Source organism: Euprymna scolopes, chromosome 41, assembly GCF_053919585.1.
Source record: "Euprymna scolopes isolate OS-2025 chromosome 41, ASM5391958v1, whole genome shotgun sequence".
In the NCBI taxonomy this organism is placed as follows: Eukaryota; Metazoa; Mollusca; class Cephalopoda; order Sepiida; family Sepiolidae; genus Euprymna; species Euprymna scolopes.
Window position 1 is genome coordinate 9614511 of NC_136522.1, and position 17781 is coordinate 9632291.

Sequence of the window (17781 nt, forward strand, 5' to 3'; positions counted from 1 at the left end):
CTGTGATGAATTTACTGTGACAACATAAAAGCCGTAAATTGAAACGATGCATCAGAAAAGTTAATCAACATAAAAGTTCAGGATCACGTCCCAAATTTTCATCATATGCACACAGCAGAAGGAGAGGGGGGGGGGATTTATTTATTTGCTCCCCCACCGAGCAAATTAGGCACAAGGCCAATTTTTAATGTGAGGAGTGAAGGAAGGGAGAAGGGAAAAAGGGGACCAGCTCCCGAGAGGTGGGAAATGGGAGCTGGTTAAAGGTCAGGTATGTGGGGTTGCCCCCCCCACATCTGGTCTTTGCTTGCAGTAAGCAGAAGGAGAGAATAAAAAAAATTTCTACCAACTCAATATATTAAATAAGCTTGGGAAATTTTGCAGTATAAACAACAAAACAGAAAAGTGGTCAAAAATATAATAAATGTTACTATGATCGTTGTTGGGTTTCTACTAAAATTTTGTTCATTTTTTAGTCTAGTTCTATTAGAGTAGAAAGCTTTTTGGCATTTAGGTGTGAAGAGGTGAGATTTGGTTGCTAAGCAGATTTGTCAGATGTGCACGTCGAAGGGGCACAAGTGCAATTTAAGTTTTATTGCAGACGATACAAAACCAACCAAAAGACCCATGTCTTAAGCTAAAACCAAAAGGGCAACCACTGAAAACAATAGGAATTACATTGGATAGTAAAGGTTTTAATACCATAAAACTACTCGTCAGCGACAATTTTAAATGCGAAATTCGTTCAAAACAGACCTGAATACCCAATAAAAAGCAACTTCTGAAAAGGCGACTGATTATTTGGTATACACTGGTGACTAAAGGGGGGGGGGGGGGGGATTTTTTTTTTTTTTTTTGCAAGCTTGCATTTCAGCCCCCAAAACTATACTGTGTACAATTTTGTTCAATCATTTGCTCCCAAATATTCATCGACCATCTTGAATTCAAAACACCTATGGCTCATTCAGGAAATCGAACGTTCCACAGAACTTAGAAAAATGTGTTGGGTAAATGTACTTTAAAGCAAATCTTGCGACATAATTAGTCGGGATCGCATTGCAGATAAAACCAAACATCTTACCATTTGCTTCCGACAAAGGAGACGGTTCGTTAAGAACTTTCGCGTACGAAGCGTAGCTGTGCTCTCTGCCTATAAAAAAGAAAAGAAAAAAAAAAAGTCAATTAAAATAGATAAGACAAAAATTAGAAACTACAGATTCAAATTCACATTTAATTTCTATAGGATGACCATTGGTTCCCTTTAATTGGATTAACTACTTTATTAATAAAAAAAAGAAATAAAAAGAAAGATTTAATAGCAAATTTAAAAAATTATCCATTACATTTTTAACTGCGGTGGACATTTTAAAAATACATTTCTTAATGTTTTTTTTTTTTAATCTTCACCCTTAAGCAAAACACCATGTAGAAAATCTCAAACACTAACTCTCTACATTCTAACAGGCGGCTGTGAAATCAACAGCGAGATGCCTGTTCACATTACATTTAATTTTTTGTAAATCAGTGCACTCAGAGAACCAAGAGACTGAGGGAATTCTAAAACTTAGTAATCTGAGAGAAGAAAGTATTAAGAGTATCTAGAGGTCCCCAGTGAAAAGGTGGGATTTTGCTACTTAGGCCAATCGGGAGTATGTACGTCATGGGGGCACAAGTGCTAAGAGATCAGAACACATTCCATTAAAGTATTCACAAAACTGGCAGAGGGATACAACATTGCAGCGATAGGACGGGGTTGGAACTGGACCGATACGAGACCTGTTAAGATTTGAGATTCTCTGTTGGATCTTGTTTAAGCATGAGCTACTAGTGGTAGATGCACCAGCCCAAATGTGGCAATAATACTCCATACATGAGCGAATGGGGCAAAGATATTATCAAAGCACCAGCATTTCAACCAAGCGTTGTCCGGGTGTTTGGAGGTGTATGTTGAGCAAAGAAAAGAAAAAGGTACATTTTTTTTTTTTTTTTTTAAACTTTGGCCCTTATTATGATCCCTTAACATTTGTTTGGGGCTCAAATCAAGCTATTAAGTTAGTTCCATGTCCAAGGATAAAATTTCAAGTGCTTAGACCCAAAATTGGTGGAGGAGTTTGGTGGAGTTCTCAAAGGTCAAATCATTGAACTTTGACCCATTAATAGCCAAATTTCTGGCCGAAAATGGATTAGAAAGATTTTCCCAAATCTCAATACCCTGTATATCAAATTTTGAGTGTAGACTTAAAATTGACAGAGTTATTGCATAGGGAAATGTACACCGACACGTTCACTTTTATAGATATAATAGATTATATATATTTCTCAAAACCTCTAGCCTTGATGGAGGGTAGACTAAAACTGGCTATGATCTGAAATAACAGCAAGGGGAGACTTGATTCCAAATATTTCTTATGTTATATCTCCTCTCTTTGGTATCCATGCAATAAGTAAATTTCAAAGTGTATAAGAATTATTTGATATTGGAATGGATATTCATAATCATACCCTATTTCCAAAAGAGGTGAAATATAATATATGAGAAATATTTGGAATCAAGTCTCCCCATTGCTGTTATTTTAGATCATTTGAAACCATAGCAACAAGTTTTAGTCTCCTTTCTATCAAGGCCAGTAGTTTTGGAGAAATATTTTGTAATTCATAAGCAAAACTAGGAAAACCAAGGACTGAAATATTAGCAAAGATGCAATATCTTTCCACCCACAAAAAATACTTAAAATTACAACTATGTTTTCGAGGGTACTGAAAATGAAAACTTAAAATTCCAACAAGCAGTTTCCAAGATATAAAGAAATTATAGTTTAAAAAGTAGGGGATCACTTTTCGGTATTATTATACAAACACCGTGACAGGGTTAGGGTTAGGTTTAGGGTTAGGGTTAATTCGCTGTCACGGTGTTTGTATAGTTTTACCCACTTTTCTATATAAATTTAACGTAAAATGAACACCCACTTCATAGTCACCTTTTTGGGAGGAGGGGTGTTTTTTTCTTTTTAAAGGGTGGCAATTGCGGCCTGGTTGACTAATAAAAAACATACCTTAAAAAACTTGTTTTCTAAAGTTTTCAGATGTGCTAAAAACGAATACCGCATTTAAACTTTCTGCAAAGTATTTTCCAGGTATTAAGCGATGTAATTCTTTGTTATAAGTGGTGGGCATTGTTGTACCTGCATATTTTTGCTTAATACACGGAAAAATACTTATTTGCAGAAAATTTAAATGTGATATGCAGTCTCAGCACACCTGAAAACCTACAGAAAAGTTTTTTTAAGGTAGTTTTTGTGTTGGTCTATCAGGCTATAATAAACACCACCCTGAAAAAAAAAAAAAAAAAAAACAAAAAAAAAAACACACACACACACCAAAAGTGTCCACAAAGCTCATTTTAAGTTACTATAGAAAAGTGATCCCCACTTTTTGAAACAATAATATGCGACCTTAAGGGCAAATGGCATATAGCCTTTTGCATAATTCAGGTCATTAGCTTTCCAATGAGCCTTCATTTGTTTAATTCTGATCAATAGTCACTCAGATTTCAAATTTCTAAAATTGCCAAAAAAAGGTGGTATATATATATCAAGTCATCCCATAAGTTCTGTCTGAATTTTTACCTTTGTTTTTAAATCATCGAATGAAACTTAAATGTTTTTTTTTTTTTTTTTTTTAACATTTTTATGTTTAGATGCATTTTAATTGATTACATTTGACTTCTTTTTTTTTTTTAAACAGAAAAAAATAAAAAATAAAATAAAATTTGCTACTAACATAGAAATGCATTAGAATCATTTGAGCCATATAATGCTTGGAGTTGAAGAAAGGAAACTCAGCATCGGAAGCGGCTAGAAATATTCACTCAGTTTATGGAAAAGAATGTGTGAATGAAAGAACTTGCAGAAGATGGTTTGTGAAATTCAGAAGCGGAGATTTTACTCTTGAAGGTGAAGATCGAATCGGACGTCTAGTTGAGTTTGCGGTTAAGTTTTTTTGAGCAAAATCCTGCTTTATCAGTTGAGGAATTGGCAATAAAACGGATGTCAAACCATACAACAGTTCATCGTCATCTTTAACTTGGAAAAGTTTCTCAACTTAGAAAATCTCAAATCCAGAATCGACATCTGCTCTTCTCTCTATTGTTGCCAACTTGTTCCCCCTTTTTTTTTAATTTTATCGAAATGTTAATCAGACAATGGCTTGGTAAAGGCCTCAGCCGAAAAGAGAACTTCATGGAAATAAGGTTCTTTCAATATGGTGGAATTGTGAAGGAATAATCCACTTTGAATTATTACAACCTAATGCAACAATTAATGCTCAAATCTCCCATCGGCAATTACAGCGTTTGAACCAAGCTTTGAGGGGGGAGAAAAAACACCCCGTTCTATTGAATCGAAAAGGGGTGATGTTTCATCAGGATAATGCACAACCCCACCCCCACCTCATAAAAGACCGAAGAACTTTATTGGGAGAAAATTCTTCATCCACTATTCTCCTGACGCTCCTTCTGACTACCAATTGTTTTCGTAGCTTACAAAATCATTTGGTCGGAATAGCTTTTGTAATGCAGAAAGATGTTGAAGCTGGCATTTGGGAGTTCTTCGAATCAAAGCCAAAAGGAATTTTACAGTGATGGAATTAAGTTTGTTAATAGATGGAAGGAAGTCATAGATAATCAGGAAAGTATATTAACTAAAATCTTTAATAAAATGTAACATTTGGTCTCTTCTTTATTCATAAATTCGGACAGAACTTATGAGATGACCTGATATATATAAAATGGGAGGATATACTGGTAGCCATATTGAAAGGCTCATAACTTTGGGTTTATTGGACGAAACTGCATGAAAATTTGCAGGCTTTTTGAAGATTTTAATACTATTATATAGTTTAAATTTTATGCCAATTGGTAAAAAAAGAACATATTTTCAAACCAATAAAATATGCCCAAATTTGCCTACATAGTGATGATGAGTCCCATGTGGTATTGCCAGGCCACTAAGAAAAGCAAAACCCCAAACCAGAGATGAGATTTGTTTTACTATATATTCGAAAACGTGGTTAAATAAAATAAACAAATAAATGTTACCAGTGGCTATAAAAGTAACCTTGCAACCTACTTGCAGCATTTGTTGGGGGTTTACCCCCCCCATTGTAAACAGAATTCGTGTGAAATATTAAACGGTTCTTCTGCTCAATACGTTAAGTTTAGGAATCGATAAACAGTGCATGATTTTCGAACCGACTTAACATTTTACATTAAATAAAAACACTAAAAATTATCCAGTTAGATGGGTTTGTGTTATTATACACAAATTTGAAAAAAAAAAAAAAAATTATAACAAATGTTATCAAAGGCAAGATAAATTACTCTTCTACCTATCTGAAAAGTTTTTAGTGATTTTACTTTAAAACGTGGAATCGGTTCGAAAATCGGGGGTTGTATTACTGTACACAGATTCGAAAAAGTTGTCAAAAAACAAATATATGACAAATAAATGTTATCAAAGGCAAGATAAGTTACGTTTCTACCTAACTGGATATATTTTTCGTGTTTTTATTCAATTTAACATGTTTATTCAGCTCGAAAATCATAAAGTGTTTATGTATTGGAAAATTCAAGATGGCGCCTGACTCTCTCTTTAACACGGTAAGTTATGGAAAAGGTGTTATAAATAAAAAACTAGACAAAATACTATTAAAACCCCGCTCCGGGGTCTTAATAGTATTTTGTCTAGTTTTTTTCATTTATAACACCTTTTCCACAACTTACCGTGTTAAAGAGAGAGTCAGGCGCCATCTTGAATTTTTCAATACATCGGTAGACACTGTATGGTTTTCGAGCTGAATAAACATGTTACGTTGAATAAAAACACGAAAAATATATCCAGTTTGGTAGAAAACTTACCTTTGATAACATTTATTTGTTATATATTTATTTTTTGACATCTTTTTCGAATCTATGTGTACAGTATTATTACAGTAATACAAACCCGAAAATCATACCGTGTTTATCGATACATTTTAAGAAAAATGGCGGCATGCTCGCTGTTGAACTCGGTAAGTTTGGGAAAATGAGTTAAAACAAGCAAATTATACAAAATAATGTTAGAAACCCACCGAATATATGTTCGCCTATGTCACGGTAACATATATTGAGTGAGTTTCTAACAATTTTTTGTTTTAACTCATTTTCCCAAACTTACCGTGTTCCACAGCGAGTATGCCGCCATTTGCATTTTTCAAAAACATCGGTAAACAGTTTTTCGAGCGAATAAACATGTTACATTAAATAAAAACACTAAAAACTTATCCAGTTAGATAGAAAAGTAACTTATCTTGCCTTTGATAAGATTTGTTATATTTGGTTTTGACAACTTTTTCGAATCGAGGTGTATTGCAACAAGCCCAAATTATTCATCGTTTTTTTTTTTTTTTTTTTTTTTTTTTTTTTGTGATAGAGTCGACACGACAGATCAACTTTTATTAAATATGTAGTTATAAGCCCAAATAACAGTGCTTACAAAAATTCATCGAGTCGAACACCTGCTATTGTGTTTTTAGTAGAACAAAAAGAAAATCTATCACTATCGGCTAAAACAAAGTAGCCATCAAAGTTGCGAAATGTGAGATAAGTATATCCGGTGTATTCGCGATCTTCAAAGTGTTCACATTTTCTGTAATAATTAAAAAAAAAAAAATCGATCTGTCGACGACATTAACAAGCAACTTAATTTTTTTTTTAAAATGAACTAATGAACATGTGGTAACTCTGCAGTTCACGTACATAATTTAGAAGCCAACGGAAATAGGATATTAACCATTCTGTACTTATATACAACAATTTAATAAACAAAATATACTTTTAAAAAAATCGACTTTAACTTGAAAGCCATATCTAAGAGATAACACTTATTGATCGGTGCTGTGCTGAAACATTTAGAAAGCCATTCTTAACATGGCGATAGGAAGATGTTCACAATTTAATAATAAAACAAATGATATCGTAAAACTTTACTTTAACTTAAAAATACTATCTTAGCGCAGTTCAATAAGTGCATAAACACCATATTTCTTTTAGTGGAGAAATATTTTTGCTGGATTCTTAACTAAAAAAAAAAAAAATAAATAAAATAACCCACGTTGATTAGACCTACATATTTTCATGCCGGACAGTTTTTATAATATATATATATATACTGATAGCTTTTTTACGCTACTTAATCAATTTGAAACAAATATATAAGCAATATACAATTACAACGAAAGAAAAGATAACAGAAAATGTTAACACATGCTAGGAATAAATATGGCGACCTGCCATGCGATAATTAAACAAAATGGAGAGAAAAAACAAGCAATAAATTACCATCTTGTGTTGAAATCTTTTTAAAAAATTGACTAGTGATGTTAAATTGATGAAATAACAAAGTAGATGATTAGAAAATACACATTATATGGACGGATTCAACAAGATTTTAACAGAGATTAGCGCTTACCATGTTTATAGTAGGAATGGCGAAACCGGAAAAGGACTTGTTGAGGTCAGGTCCGCAGAAAAGTGTGTACCGTTTGGTTTAAAAATAATAAAATGTTTCTTTGATTATAAGTATAATTATGGATATTTAAATATTAGATTTTTAAAATTAAAATAGAATATAATTTTCGAATAGTTCGAGATTTTCTAAAATTAATCTTTATGATTTTAGTTGAAAAATATTATTTACTGCGGTGAGCGGTTTCAATGGTTTCCAATCTGTTGTCGGAAGGAATACGCAATACTTTAAAAGTGAATGAATATTTACTTTTAAAAGACTTCTCGATAATTTTAAGGTAGTTTAAATATCACCTGTTTCTTTTATTGCTAAACAATTGCAAAACAAATATTTTTCTATTTTGATGTTTAATTTTAAAAATAATTATTATTTATATTGTTTACGTGTATAAGTAATAATTGTATTGTTTTTATTTAAAAAAAAAAGGAAGAATTGTGCGATGTTCAACATGTCCCAAAATTATTGCGCCATTTTATTACTTAATATGGTAGAAAATCGGTTCATATTTTTTGAGACACTATTCGTAACTTGTTTCAAATTATTTCAATGTTTTTTTTTTCGTTTTAATAATTTTAAATTAAATTTAATTAATTTAGGAATTAAAATAATAATAATAAATAGTTTTAATGTATTCGTTTGTAATATATTTATTTCATTTTTTTTTTATCTAACCATTTTTAATCAATATTTTATAATCACTTTAAATTAAAAAAAAAAAAAAGTAAATTTGTAGACGAGCCCCCCCCCCCATCAGATTCTACTTTTTTGGGGCAATTACGTATGAACATACTAAAAAAAACCCAAAAAAACTTGGCGGTAAAAAAACAAAACAAAAAACAAAACAGAACCTGATTATTTTAGAATTTAGAGTGTGAGATCAGTTTCTTATGTAAATTTAACATAAAATGATCCTCCATTTCCGAGCCATTCTAACTTTTAGGGCAGTTAACTTAATTTTGTATTTATGTAGAATATGGATCGTGCTGAAATAATAACGTTATTTTGAAAGCCATTCTTAATATGGGGAGGGGAGGGTGTTTTGTAACTATTCTGTGCTTCTTCTACATAATAATTTAGTAATAAAAAAAACAAGATCTCATGAAGTTTTGAATTTAACCTGAAAAAATATTTAAAAATAGCACAGTGACAAAAGTGCACAAGCACTGAAAATAATGATGGTTAAAATCAAGTTCTCTTTGTCTTTGTTTACATCCTTTGTTAGCTGATCGGTGTGCTTCCTTCAGTGCTTCTTCACGCCGAATGCCCTGGAAAAGTCACTTCTGATTACTGTTTACCAGTTTTGGTACTTCTACAGTTTATCGCCGAAAATGGAGACGCCATTTTTTTCGGGCACCTGTCATTAGAATCAGAGGGAGAATTCAGTATTTTTTAAGCCATGGCCGAAGTAGGAAATAAATAACAACAAAAAAAATTAAACTAGATATTAATTACTAATTAATATCTGGTTTAACTTTTTTGTTTAAAAAGTAAATAAAGAAAGTGAAAGAGAACATATATCCGTCATTGTTTGATGGAAAATGTTTTGATTTAATTAATGAAAACGGGGTAAAGCTTTTTATGAAAATTATTAAAAACAGAAAATAAAAAAGACATTATCAAAAGCAGAGTATGAAAATCACATCTTCATAATTAGTTAAACTGGGCGAGCGAGCGCCATTTGAATACCAAAACATTTATTGTATAAAAATGTATCAAAATATAATTGTAAAGACATTTATTGAAAAATCGGTACTCGTGCACGTGCACTTATTGATCCGTGCTGAAATAATAACGTTATTATTTAAAAAGCCATTCTTAACATGGGGAGGGGGGTGTTTTGTACCTATTCTATACTTTAACCTTACAATTGACTAAAAAAAAACATATCATAAAACTTTAATTAAACTTGGAAATACGATTTAAAAAAATAGCGCCGATCAGTAAGTGCACTGCCACTGCACTGGCTGCACTAGCACCGAAAAGTCTGAGTTAGAAAATATAATTTTAATAAAACAATTTTGTAATTTTTTGTTTGTTATTTATTTCCTACTTCGGTCATAGTTCAAAGTACTGATTTCTCCTTCTAATTTTAACGACAGGTGCCCGAAAAAAATAACAGTAAATTTTTACGACGTGTCCGAGCGTATTATAAATACCCCAACCTTCCCATGTTAAGAACGGCTTTCGAAAAAACACCCCCCCCCCCAACCTCGAAAGACGTTCTTAACATGGAGAGATGGGGGGGGATGTTTATTCCGAAAGCCGTTCTTAACACGGGGACTACGCTCTGGGGCAGGTCGTGGTCAATTTTTACGATGTGCCCCAGAAACACCCCCAACCTCCCCATGTTAAGAACGACTTTCGGAATACCCCCCCTTCAACCTCCCCATGTTAAGAACGGCTTTCAAGGTAGGGGAGGGGGTTATTCCGAAATGCGATGATGGGGATGTTGGGGTGTTTATAATACACTGGAGCAGAGCACGTCGTACAAATTGACCCAGGTGGTAAAAAAATACCAAAATGGTGTCTCAATTTTCGGCGAGAAACTGTAGAAGTACCCCAGTGTTCTTATTTACAATGCCTCCAGACGGGACAGAGTTAGACACCAGGGTCGTTTTTAATGTGGAGAAAAGGAACAAAAATAAAAATTGTCTCAGTCGTGAAGGATTTCTCCTCCACTGACAGAGAACAAGAAATTGAAGTGTAGATCTGAAGAATAGATACTACACTTTGATCTTGACCCGAAGGCCAGATACAGAAGTACCCCAGTGTTATTCAAACAAATTTGGTTGTTTTTCAGAATAACAGAACACCTGATGTTGATCATCATAACGTCATTATTAACACATTCATTCTTAGCATGACGGGGGGGGGGGCGATATTTCTTTTTAACTATTCTGTACTTTCACCTGACAATTTAATAAATAAAAGATACTGTAAAAACTGAATTTATCTTGAAAATCCTATCTAAAAAAAAATAGTGCGGTCCGTATTCTGAATAAGTATTCTAAATATTTTCACTATTAACCCCAAGTCCGAGTGGTAAGGTTGTAGAATCACAGGTAATAGCCTAACAAAGTATCCCCCTCAAAAAAACGCACAGCATTTATCTCCCGTAGCAAAAGCTTCTGGGATTGGCCTTTACTCCTTATCTGAAATGGAACACGTACATCAAGTCTGTTGCCAAGGTCACTGGAAGAATGGTAGGATCCTTCTATCGCTCCAGAAGATATCTCACTGCTGATGCAATTCTCTATCTAAGCCAAGTACGTCCAAGGATGGAGTACTGCTGCTATATATGGGCAGGAGCTGCTAAAAACAGCCTGTCCTGCCTTGACAGAGTACAAAATAGACTTTGTGGCTTAGTGGGGGATGCCCTTTTCTCCTCCCTGCAACCTCTCTCCCACAGAAGAGACATTGTGAGCCTGTTTTTGTTTTATCATTACTTCCATGGCAAGTGCTCGTCTGAGCTCCAATATCTGGTCCTCCCTTGCCAATCTTTCACAATAAATATCCGTCTAGCTGAAACCACTGTTAAAAATTTTCCCCACTCTTTATCTGTGCCTAAATCAAAGCGTAGATTCCATGAGCAAAGCTTCTTTCTTAGAACTGCACGACTGTGAAACTCTCTTCCGTTTGCCTGTTTCTCACGTGACTACAACTTGGATGTCTTCAAGTCCAACATAAACAAATTCCTGATGAACCGCCCCCTTAAGTAAGACACTTTATCAAATCTCCAATACTAACGATTACTACGATACTATCCCATTGATTACTGTACATGCAATAACCCTTATCCCCGAGTGGCTTCCGGGCCTTGATAAGTGGTGACTACCATGTAAAAAAAAAAAAGATTAAGAAGAAAAATGTTGGTTAACTGTTCTAAAACACTATAATTACCCAGAATGGGGAATCATTTTACATTTAATATATGCGAAACTGATCCTTCACTCTAAATTCTAAAATAATTTATTTTTTAGGGGGAGGTTCAGGTGAGGGTGTTAATCGATATATTGTTTCCACTTTTTTTCTTGGAAATTTCTGGTTCGATCTGACTGAAATTTTGCATGGACCTTACATAGCAGAATTTTTTGATAAGGTGCAGTGCACCAAATGGTATTCGGTCGATGCCACAGTTAAAGATTATGTGTATTTGTCACCACAATACCACATTTACTCAAAATGCTTGGCATAAACGCAATCTCTAACAGTTGTGCTCCCAAAACCAAGATGACGGAAATAGATCTGGTGTGAGATATTATTCCACCTCGGTTTTGTCCCTTGGCAGAATGAAAGAAAGCAACCAGAAATCACAACAGGCTCACCTTTAAACTTCAACGTAAATTTTATTAAAGTAAAAAGATCCAAATTGCAAAATCTTTAGCTTTCTGCCGAAACAGAGCAGGTAACACCTATAAGGGTAGTAGTCCATGGTTTATCTCCACGTTTGCAAGATTTAAGACTCCACACTGTTTTGAAGAATAGTTGCAATAAGTCGATGAGTTAAGTGATGCCTTCCAAGGATGAATGCTGCAAGTCCGGAAGTCATCATGGAGTTCATAGTAAATAACTGTCCGAATGGCGGACACAGGGCAGGTCAAAATGTAGACCTTAAAATCGTCTCGGAGAGACATTATATAAATAATGATGAAAGTCAATCAAATCGTAGAACACAACGGTGTGCGAAGAATATAATATTTCGCCCGACATAAGGGCATTCGTGTTTGCAAATGATAATAACATTTCGTCCTACGTTAGGGCATTAATACGTCTCAAAGAGACAAAAGGGTTTGAGGCTCCATGCCTCGGATAAGGAGATGAGTTTTCACGTCCATTCGACTTGCTGTCTTTTTAAAAAACTGGCATGACCTGAAACATAAAAATAGCACCAAAAATACAGTTCGGCAGTTAATAACAACAATCAGTCTGATAGTCCCAAACAAAATCGTAGGCTGTCAGACCGACCAATGAGGAGCCTGCTTATTTCTGCAGAATTTCTCACAACAGTTTATTCAAACACGGAATGGGAGCCACTAAGCCTGAAACGAAACACGTAGCTATACCGAAACACCTCATTTCAAGAGAATTATCCCAGTTTCAACATTTCTTCTGTTAACGTATTTAATATATTATTTCGAAAATACTACAGTACATGTTTAGTTTAATAAAAACCTTAAAAAATGAAAATATTTAAAAAAAAAAACATTATATTGTACATATCCGTTATGGAATAAAGTTTTCATACAAAAAAAAAAAGCATTTAATTTGAACAAGTAGTTTTTGGCTTTTTTTTTTTTTTGCAGAGGAAAATCAAATGTTAATGAGATTGATTGTGTCGCGTCCATCTTGCATCTTTTGTGGATGAGGAGGGGGGCGCCAGGGGAGATAACTCTAATCACCGCTTAAAGTTTGTCAAAATTTTACGAGATTATTTTGAAACATGGGCAGAAAAAATGCCTAGATAAATATTTTTTTTTTTTTTCACTTTTTTTTTTTTTTTTTAACAGTTTCTCTGTCCTTTTTTAGTCCCTTTTTCATTTTGTCTTTTGTTAATCACTTTCTTGTTTAATTTTCATAATTTTTGGATATATTACTATTTTCGACATTGATTGATATTGTTTTTGCTTAAAACGACATATTTTTAAAAAATCGATCTCTCGACCCAATCTTAACAAGCCCCCCCCCTTTTTCTTTTGTTTTTAACAAATTTTTATTATATTGAATTTTTTAGCTTTTAAGATGATTTCCATTGAAACAACTATTATCTTAACCAACTCAGTCCTAGTTTTATAACTATTAATAATTTCACAACCAAACATTTTCTAGTTGTTGTTTCATGACGTTTCGGCGAACTATTCCTCTGGCCTTCATCAGGTGGTAAACTGCAACGGGATAGGAATGCTGAGTCTCTTAACTGTATCAGACCAGAGTGCTCCTCCTTCGGGATGCTGGTTCTTCAATCTCACTTTCCGACTCTAGTGTCACATCTCACCATGAGAGAGAAATAATCCAACATCTATTATATAAATCCCACCTGTCTATATTCCAGACAAAGTCGCTACTTTGTCTGGAATATAACGCAATTAAAAACTATGAAAGCGTTAAAGTCTAATACTGATATTTATATGTGTAAACCAGACAAAGATGCAGGAGTGGTGATTTTGGATAAATCGGACTACGTTGAGAAAATGGCAGTTATTCTCAATGACGTTTCGAAATTCCGTAAACTCGGCTCTCTCGAGTTGACGGATAATACTTGCAAGAACGAGGCTAAAATGCAGAGACGTCTACTTGCATTATTTAAAAAGAAGGTTTTTTGCAAGGATGTCTATGACAGGATCAGGCCCTCTGGGTCACAACGTCCCAGAATGTATGGTCTCCCCAAAATCCACAAGCAAGGTGTTCCACTGAGACCCATTTTATCAATGGTTGGTTCAGCACAACATTCTTTGGCTCAGTGGCTTGTGGAAATTCTGCAACCTGTGCGTGAGTTATACACCACGCATTGTATCCCAGATTCCTTTCGGTTCGTTGATTGTGTACGTGGGTTGGATTCAAATGCAAAGACGTCTTTTATGTGCTCATTTGATGTCTCTAGTCTTTTCACCAACATACCGTTGGATGAGACTCTACGCATATGTGCCGACGCTTTATATGATGGTTGCCTGACTGCTCCACTGTTTTCTAAAGAGATTCTTATTGAACTCATTTTAATGTGTACGAAATCCGCGGAGTTTAGTTTTTGTGATATTATGTACTGTCAGGTTGACGGGGTTTCAATGGGGAGTCCGTTGGCCCCAACTCTAGCGGATATTTTTGTCGGGTACTATGAATCCGTTATGTTTAATTCTATAACTAAACCCACTGCATATTTCAGATATGTTGACGACACTTTTGCTATTTTTCCTTCGCAAAGTGAAGCGTCGATATTTTTTAATAGGTTGAATTCTTTACATGAGGCTCTTAAGTTCACTATGGAAAGTGAGAAGGACAATTCGCTTCCTTTCTTGGATGTTCTTGTCGAACGCTCAAGGGGGGGGGGGCTTTCTCACTACAATTTATAGAAAGCCGACATTTACTGGCCTATATGTGAACTGGTTGTCTTTTGTACCTAAATCACGTAAGGTCGGCTTAATTAATACTTTGGTACATAGAGCCCGCATGATTTGTTCGCCTAACAGATTAGATGTTGAACTCGATAAGATCAGGGAAATATTCATCAATAATGGTTATCCTGTTGACCTTATTGATGACTGTATTTTCAAAAAGGTTGCGGATTTTAAATCCCCTAAAAAGTTTGGACCCTTGAAATGCCCGGTTTATTTGAAATTACCGTGGATTGGGGAGGGGAGTAATAGAATTTCCAAACAGATTCGAAGAAGTATTTACGAATGCTTTAATTCGGTGACCTTGCGTGTGGTATATACTACGAGACCTGCTTTTCTGTCTTTCCGCAAGGATAGTTTGCCTTACATCCAAAATAGTAATATTGTATATCAGTTTAGATGCCAGTGCGATGCTGGTTATGTTGGGCGAACATCTTTGCACCTTTTGACTCGTATAAATCAGCATGTTCCATCGAAGATCAGACAAGGGAGGATGGGGTTTGGTGGTCTCCCTCCTTCTGCAGCCTTGGACTCTGCTATTGGCCAGCATTTGGTTGACAACTCGTGCTGTGCCGATAGATATAAAATAGATTGGTTCGAGGTGCTACATAGAGCGGACTCCAAAAACCATTTAAAGATTTTGGAGGCCGTCTCTATCGCGGTGCGTCAACCTTCTTTGTGCCGGCAAAAAGAAACATCAAACGCATTGTTTCTCTTTGGGGAACTTTGAATTTTTTCTCCCGCTCTTTTTTTTTTTTACTCCCTCGTACCAATATTTTTAATCGTTTTTAAACGTAAATAAATTTAATTAATGTCCCCGTACGTTGGCACATTTAATAAGTTCCCCTATAGAACTCTTTATTTTCGTTACAATATTATTTAGATTGCTATCGATTTACTCCTGACGAGATGATAGCCGAAAGAGCTCTCGAGAAACTTCCACCTAGTATTTTATTTAAAACTATATACAAATTCTGTACCTCTAAACATTTATTTAAATATATATATATATATATATATATATATATATATATGTATTAAAATAGAAAAATATGAGCATGAAATGTAACATGGTTAAGCTTAAACATGGAAAAGAAAAGGACAAGATATTCTAGTAAAAAATATAATAAATTTATAACTTAAAATATTGCAGCATTAAGAATTATAATGTTAAATTGAATTTTAAAAAAAATTCTTAATGTTGCAATATTTTAAGTTATAAATTTATTATATTTTTTACTAGAATATCTTGTCCTTTTCTTTTCCATGTTTAAGCTTAACCATATTACTTTTCATGCTCCCATTTTTCTATTGTAACCCATGATTTTTTCAGGCTTCCAGTAAATTCACTTGTTCTTTGTTTAATTTTAGTCTTATTTTTTGCCCCCATAAGCATAACATACACATATATAATAACAATGTACGGCACTCGTCTGCTTTCAATAAAATCCCCCAATTATATCCCTTTTATGCTTTCTGTTTCACTTGTTACTTCTCTTTTCATAAGACCGATGAATTAGTAGTAACAGTAGTCGCTGAAGCGACGTGGTTACTATGGAAACCAGTCATAAAAAACATCGCTCACCTCCTTACATTTTTTTTTAAAGATTTTAAACACCAGTAAATTCATCATAACTTTGGTTTTACTGAACGAAAATTTTTTTTCACAATATAACTGAGAAGATGATCTATAAACTGTAATAATTGTTTGAAATTTGGTCGAAAAATGAGTGAGCAGTGAGGCTTTAAAGCAGTTCTAAATGATTAAAACTGCCATTTATATTTATACTAGCGGAGGTACCTGGCGTTGTCCAGGTGTTTGGAGGTGTGTGTGTGTGTAGGGGAGGACAAAGAACTTCTTAAAAAATTGGAAAAACCCAAACAAAAAAAAAACAGCAAATGAACGTAAAACTTCTTTAAAAACATCGAACCCCCTTCCCCCCCAAAAAAGGACAGCGTTGCACAGGTGTTTGGAGGTGTAAAAAAATTGGAAAAAAACAAAACGAAAAAACAGCAAACGGACGTAAAACTTCTTTAAAACAATCGGATAAACAAAAATCAAAAAAAAAAATGAAAAAAATGACGAAAACCAAAAAAAAAAATGATAAAAACCAAAAAAAAAGGAAAAAAAAACAACGAAAACCAAAAAAAAATGAAAAAAATGATGAAAAGCAAAAAGAAAATGAAAAAAAAATGATAAAAACCAAAAAAAAATGAAAAAAATGACAAAAACCAAAACAAAAATGAAAAGAAACAACGAAAGAAAAAAAATGAAAAAAAACAACGAAAACAAAAAAAAATGAAAAAAAAACGAAAACCAAAAAAAAAAATGAAAAAAAAACAACGAAAACCAAAAAAAAAAAAAAATGAAAAAAAAATTACGAAAAGCAAAGCAAAAAAAAATGATATAAATAACCTTGTTTTAATATAAAATGTTGAAAAATCGAGTAAAAATATATATCTGATAACTGGAATTGAACCTGATATCTTTAAATAACGACACTGTCAATTAATCCATCGTGCTATAGATGCGGGGACGAAAGTAGGTCAGTTTTTATAATATTTAAATAAATTCAATGTACGTCTTTTGCACGTATTGACACCTGAATGTTTTTACCCAATTTTTCGATATTTGTCGGCCAAAGGGTCGAGCTTGAAAATCTGGCGAAAATCCGTAGCCTCTGTCGAAAGTTTTTGCGAGACATACAAACACACACACACACACACACACACAGTTTGCCTTTTATTTATATAGATATTACAACCCTCACGTGTTTGAATGATATATACCAAGTTAAAGATATTCAGGAGATAAAACTCATGAATTAAAATGAGAACAAAAATAGAAGGCGATGGGGGGGGGAAGAGAATGTCAAGATTTAACAGGATAAATGGGAGGAGTAGAAAGAGATAAAGAGGAGAAGGAAAGGACAACAGAAAAGAAAGAAGAAAAAAGATGGAACAGAAAGACGGAAGAAGGACGAAGGGGTCAGCATGATTACATTACTATAAGGAATGGGAGGGAGAGTATAACATTTCTTCTATTTTGAGTCTAAAATGTCAGTTAATGTCAACCCTTCCACTTAAATTTAGTGTTTTAATAGTTTATTTTTATA

At 33.9% G+C, this 17781-nt stretch overlaps 2 protein-coding genes across 3 annotated transcripts in view; one reads left to right on the forward strand and one right to left on the reverse strand.

Annotated features, from left to right (window-relative positions):
• LOC145266340 (small ribosomal subunit protein eS24-like) overlaps positions 1–7582 on the reverse strand; it is a 37207-nt gene extending 29625 nt beyond the window's left edge. Inside the window, exons 1-2 of one of the 2 annotated variants that reach the window (XM_080121930.1) lie at positions 7503–7582; positions 1079–1147 (exon numbers count right to left, since the gene is read on the reverse strand). In XM_080121930.1, coding sequence (XP_079978056.1) covers positions 1079–1147; positions 7503–7505 — 72 coding nt within the window. In that variant the 5' untranslated portion in view covers positions 7506–7582. Of the gene's footprint in view, positions 1–1078; positions 1148–7372 lie in introns of both variants that reach the window. The other variant, XM_080121931.1, reaches the window with a different exon arrangement.
• A 128-nt stretch (positions 7583–7710) lies between these two features.
• LOC145266339 (poly(ADP-ribose) glycohydrolase-like) overlaps positions 7711–17781 on the forward strand; it is a 96853-nt gene continuing 86782 nt past the window's right edge. The window contains exon 1 of the mRNA XM_080121929.1: positions 7711–7836. Within this exon, the coding sequence (XP_079978055.1) occupies positions 7748–7836 (89 nt within the window). The 5' untranslated portion in view covers positions 7711–7747. The remainder of the gene's footprint in view (positions 7837–17781) is intronic.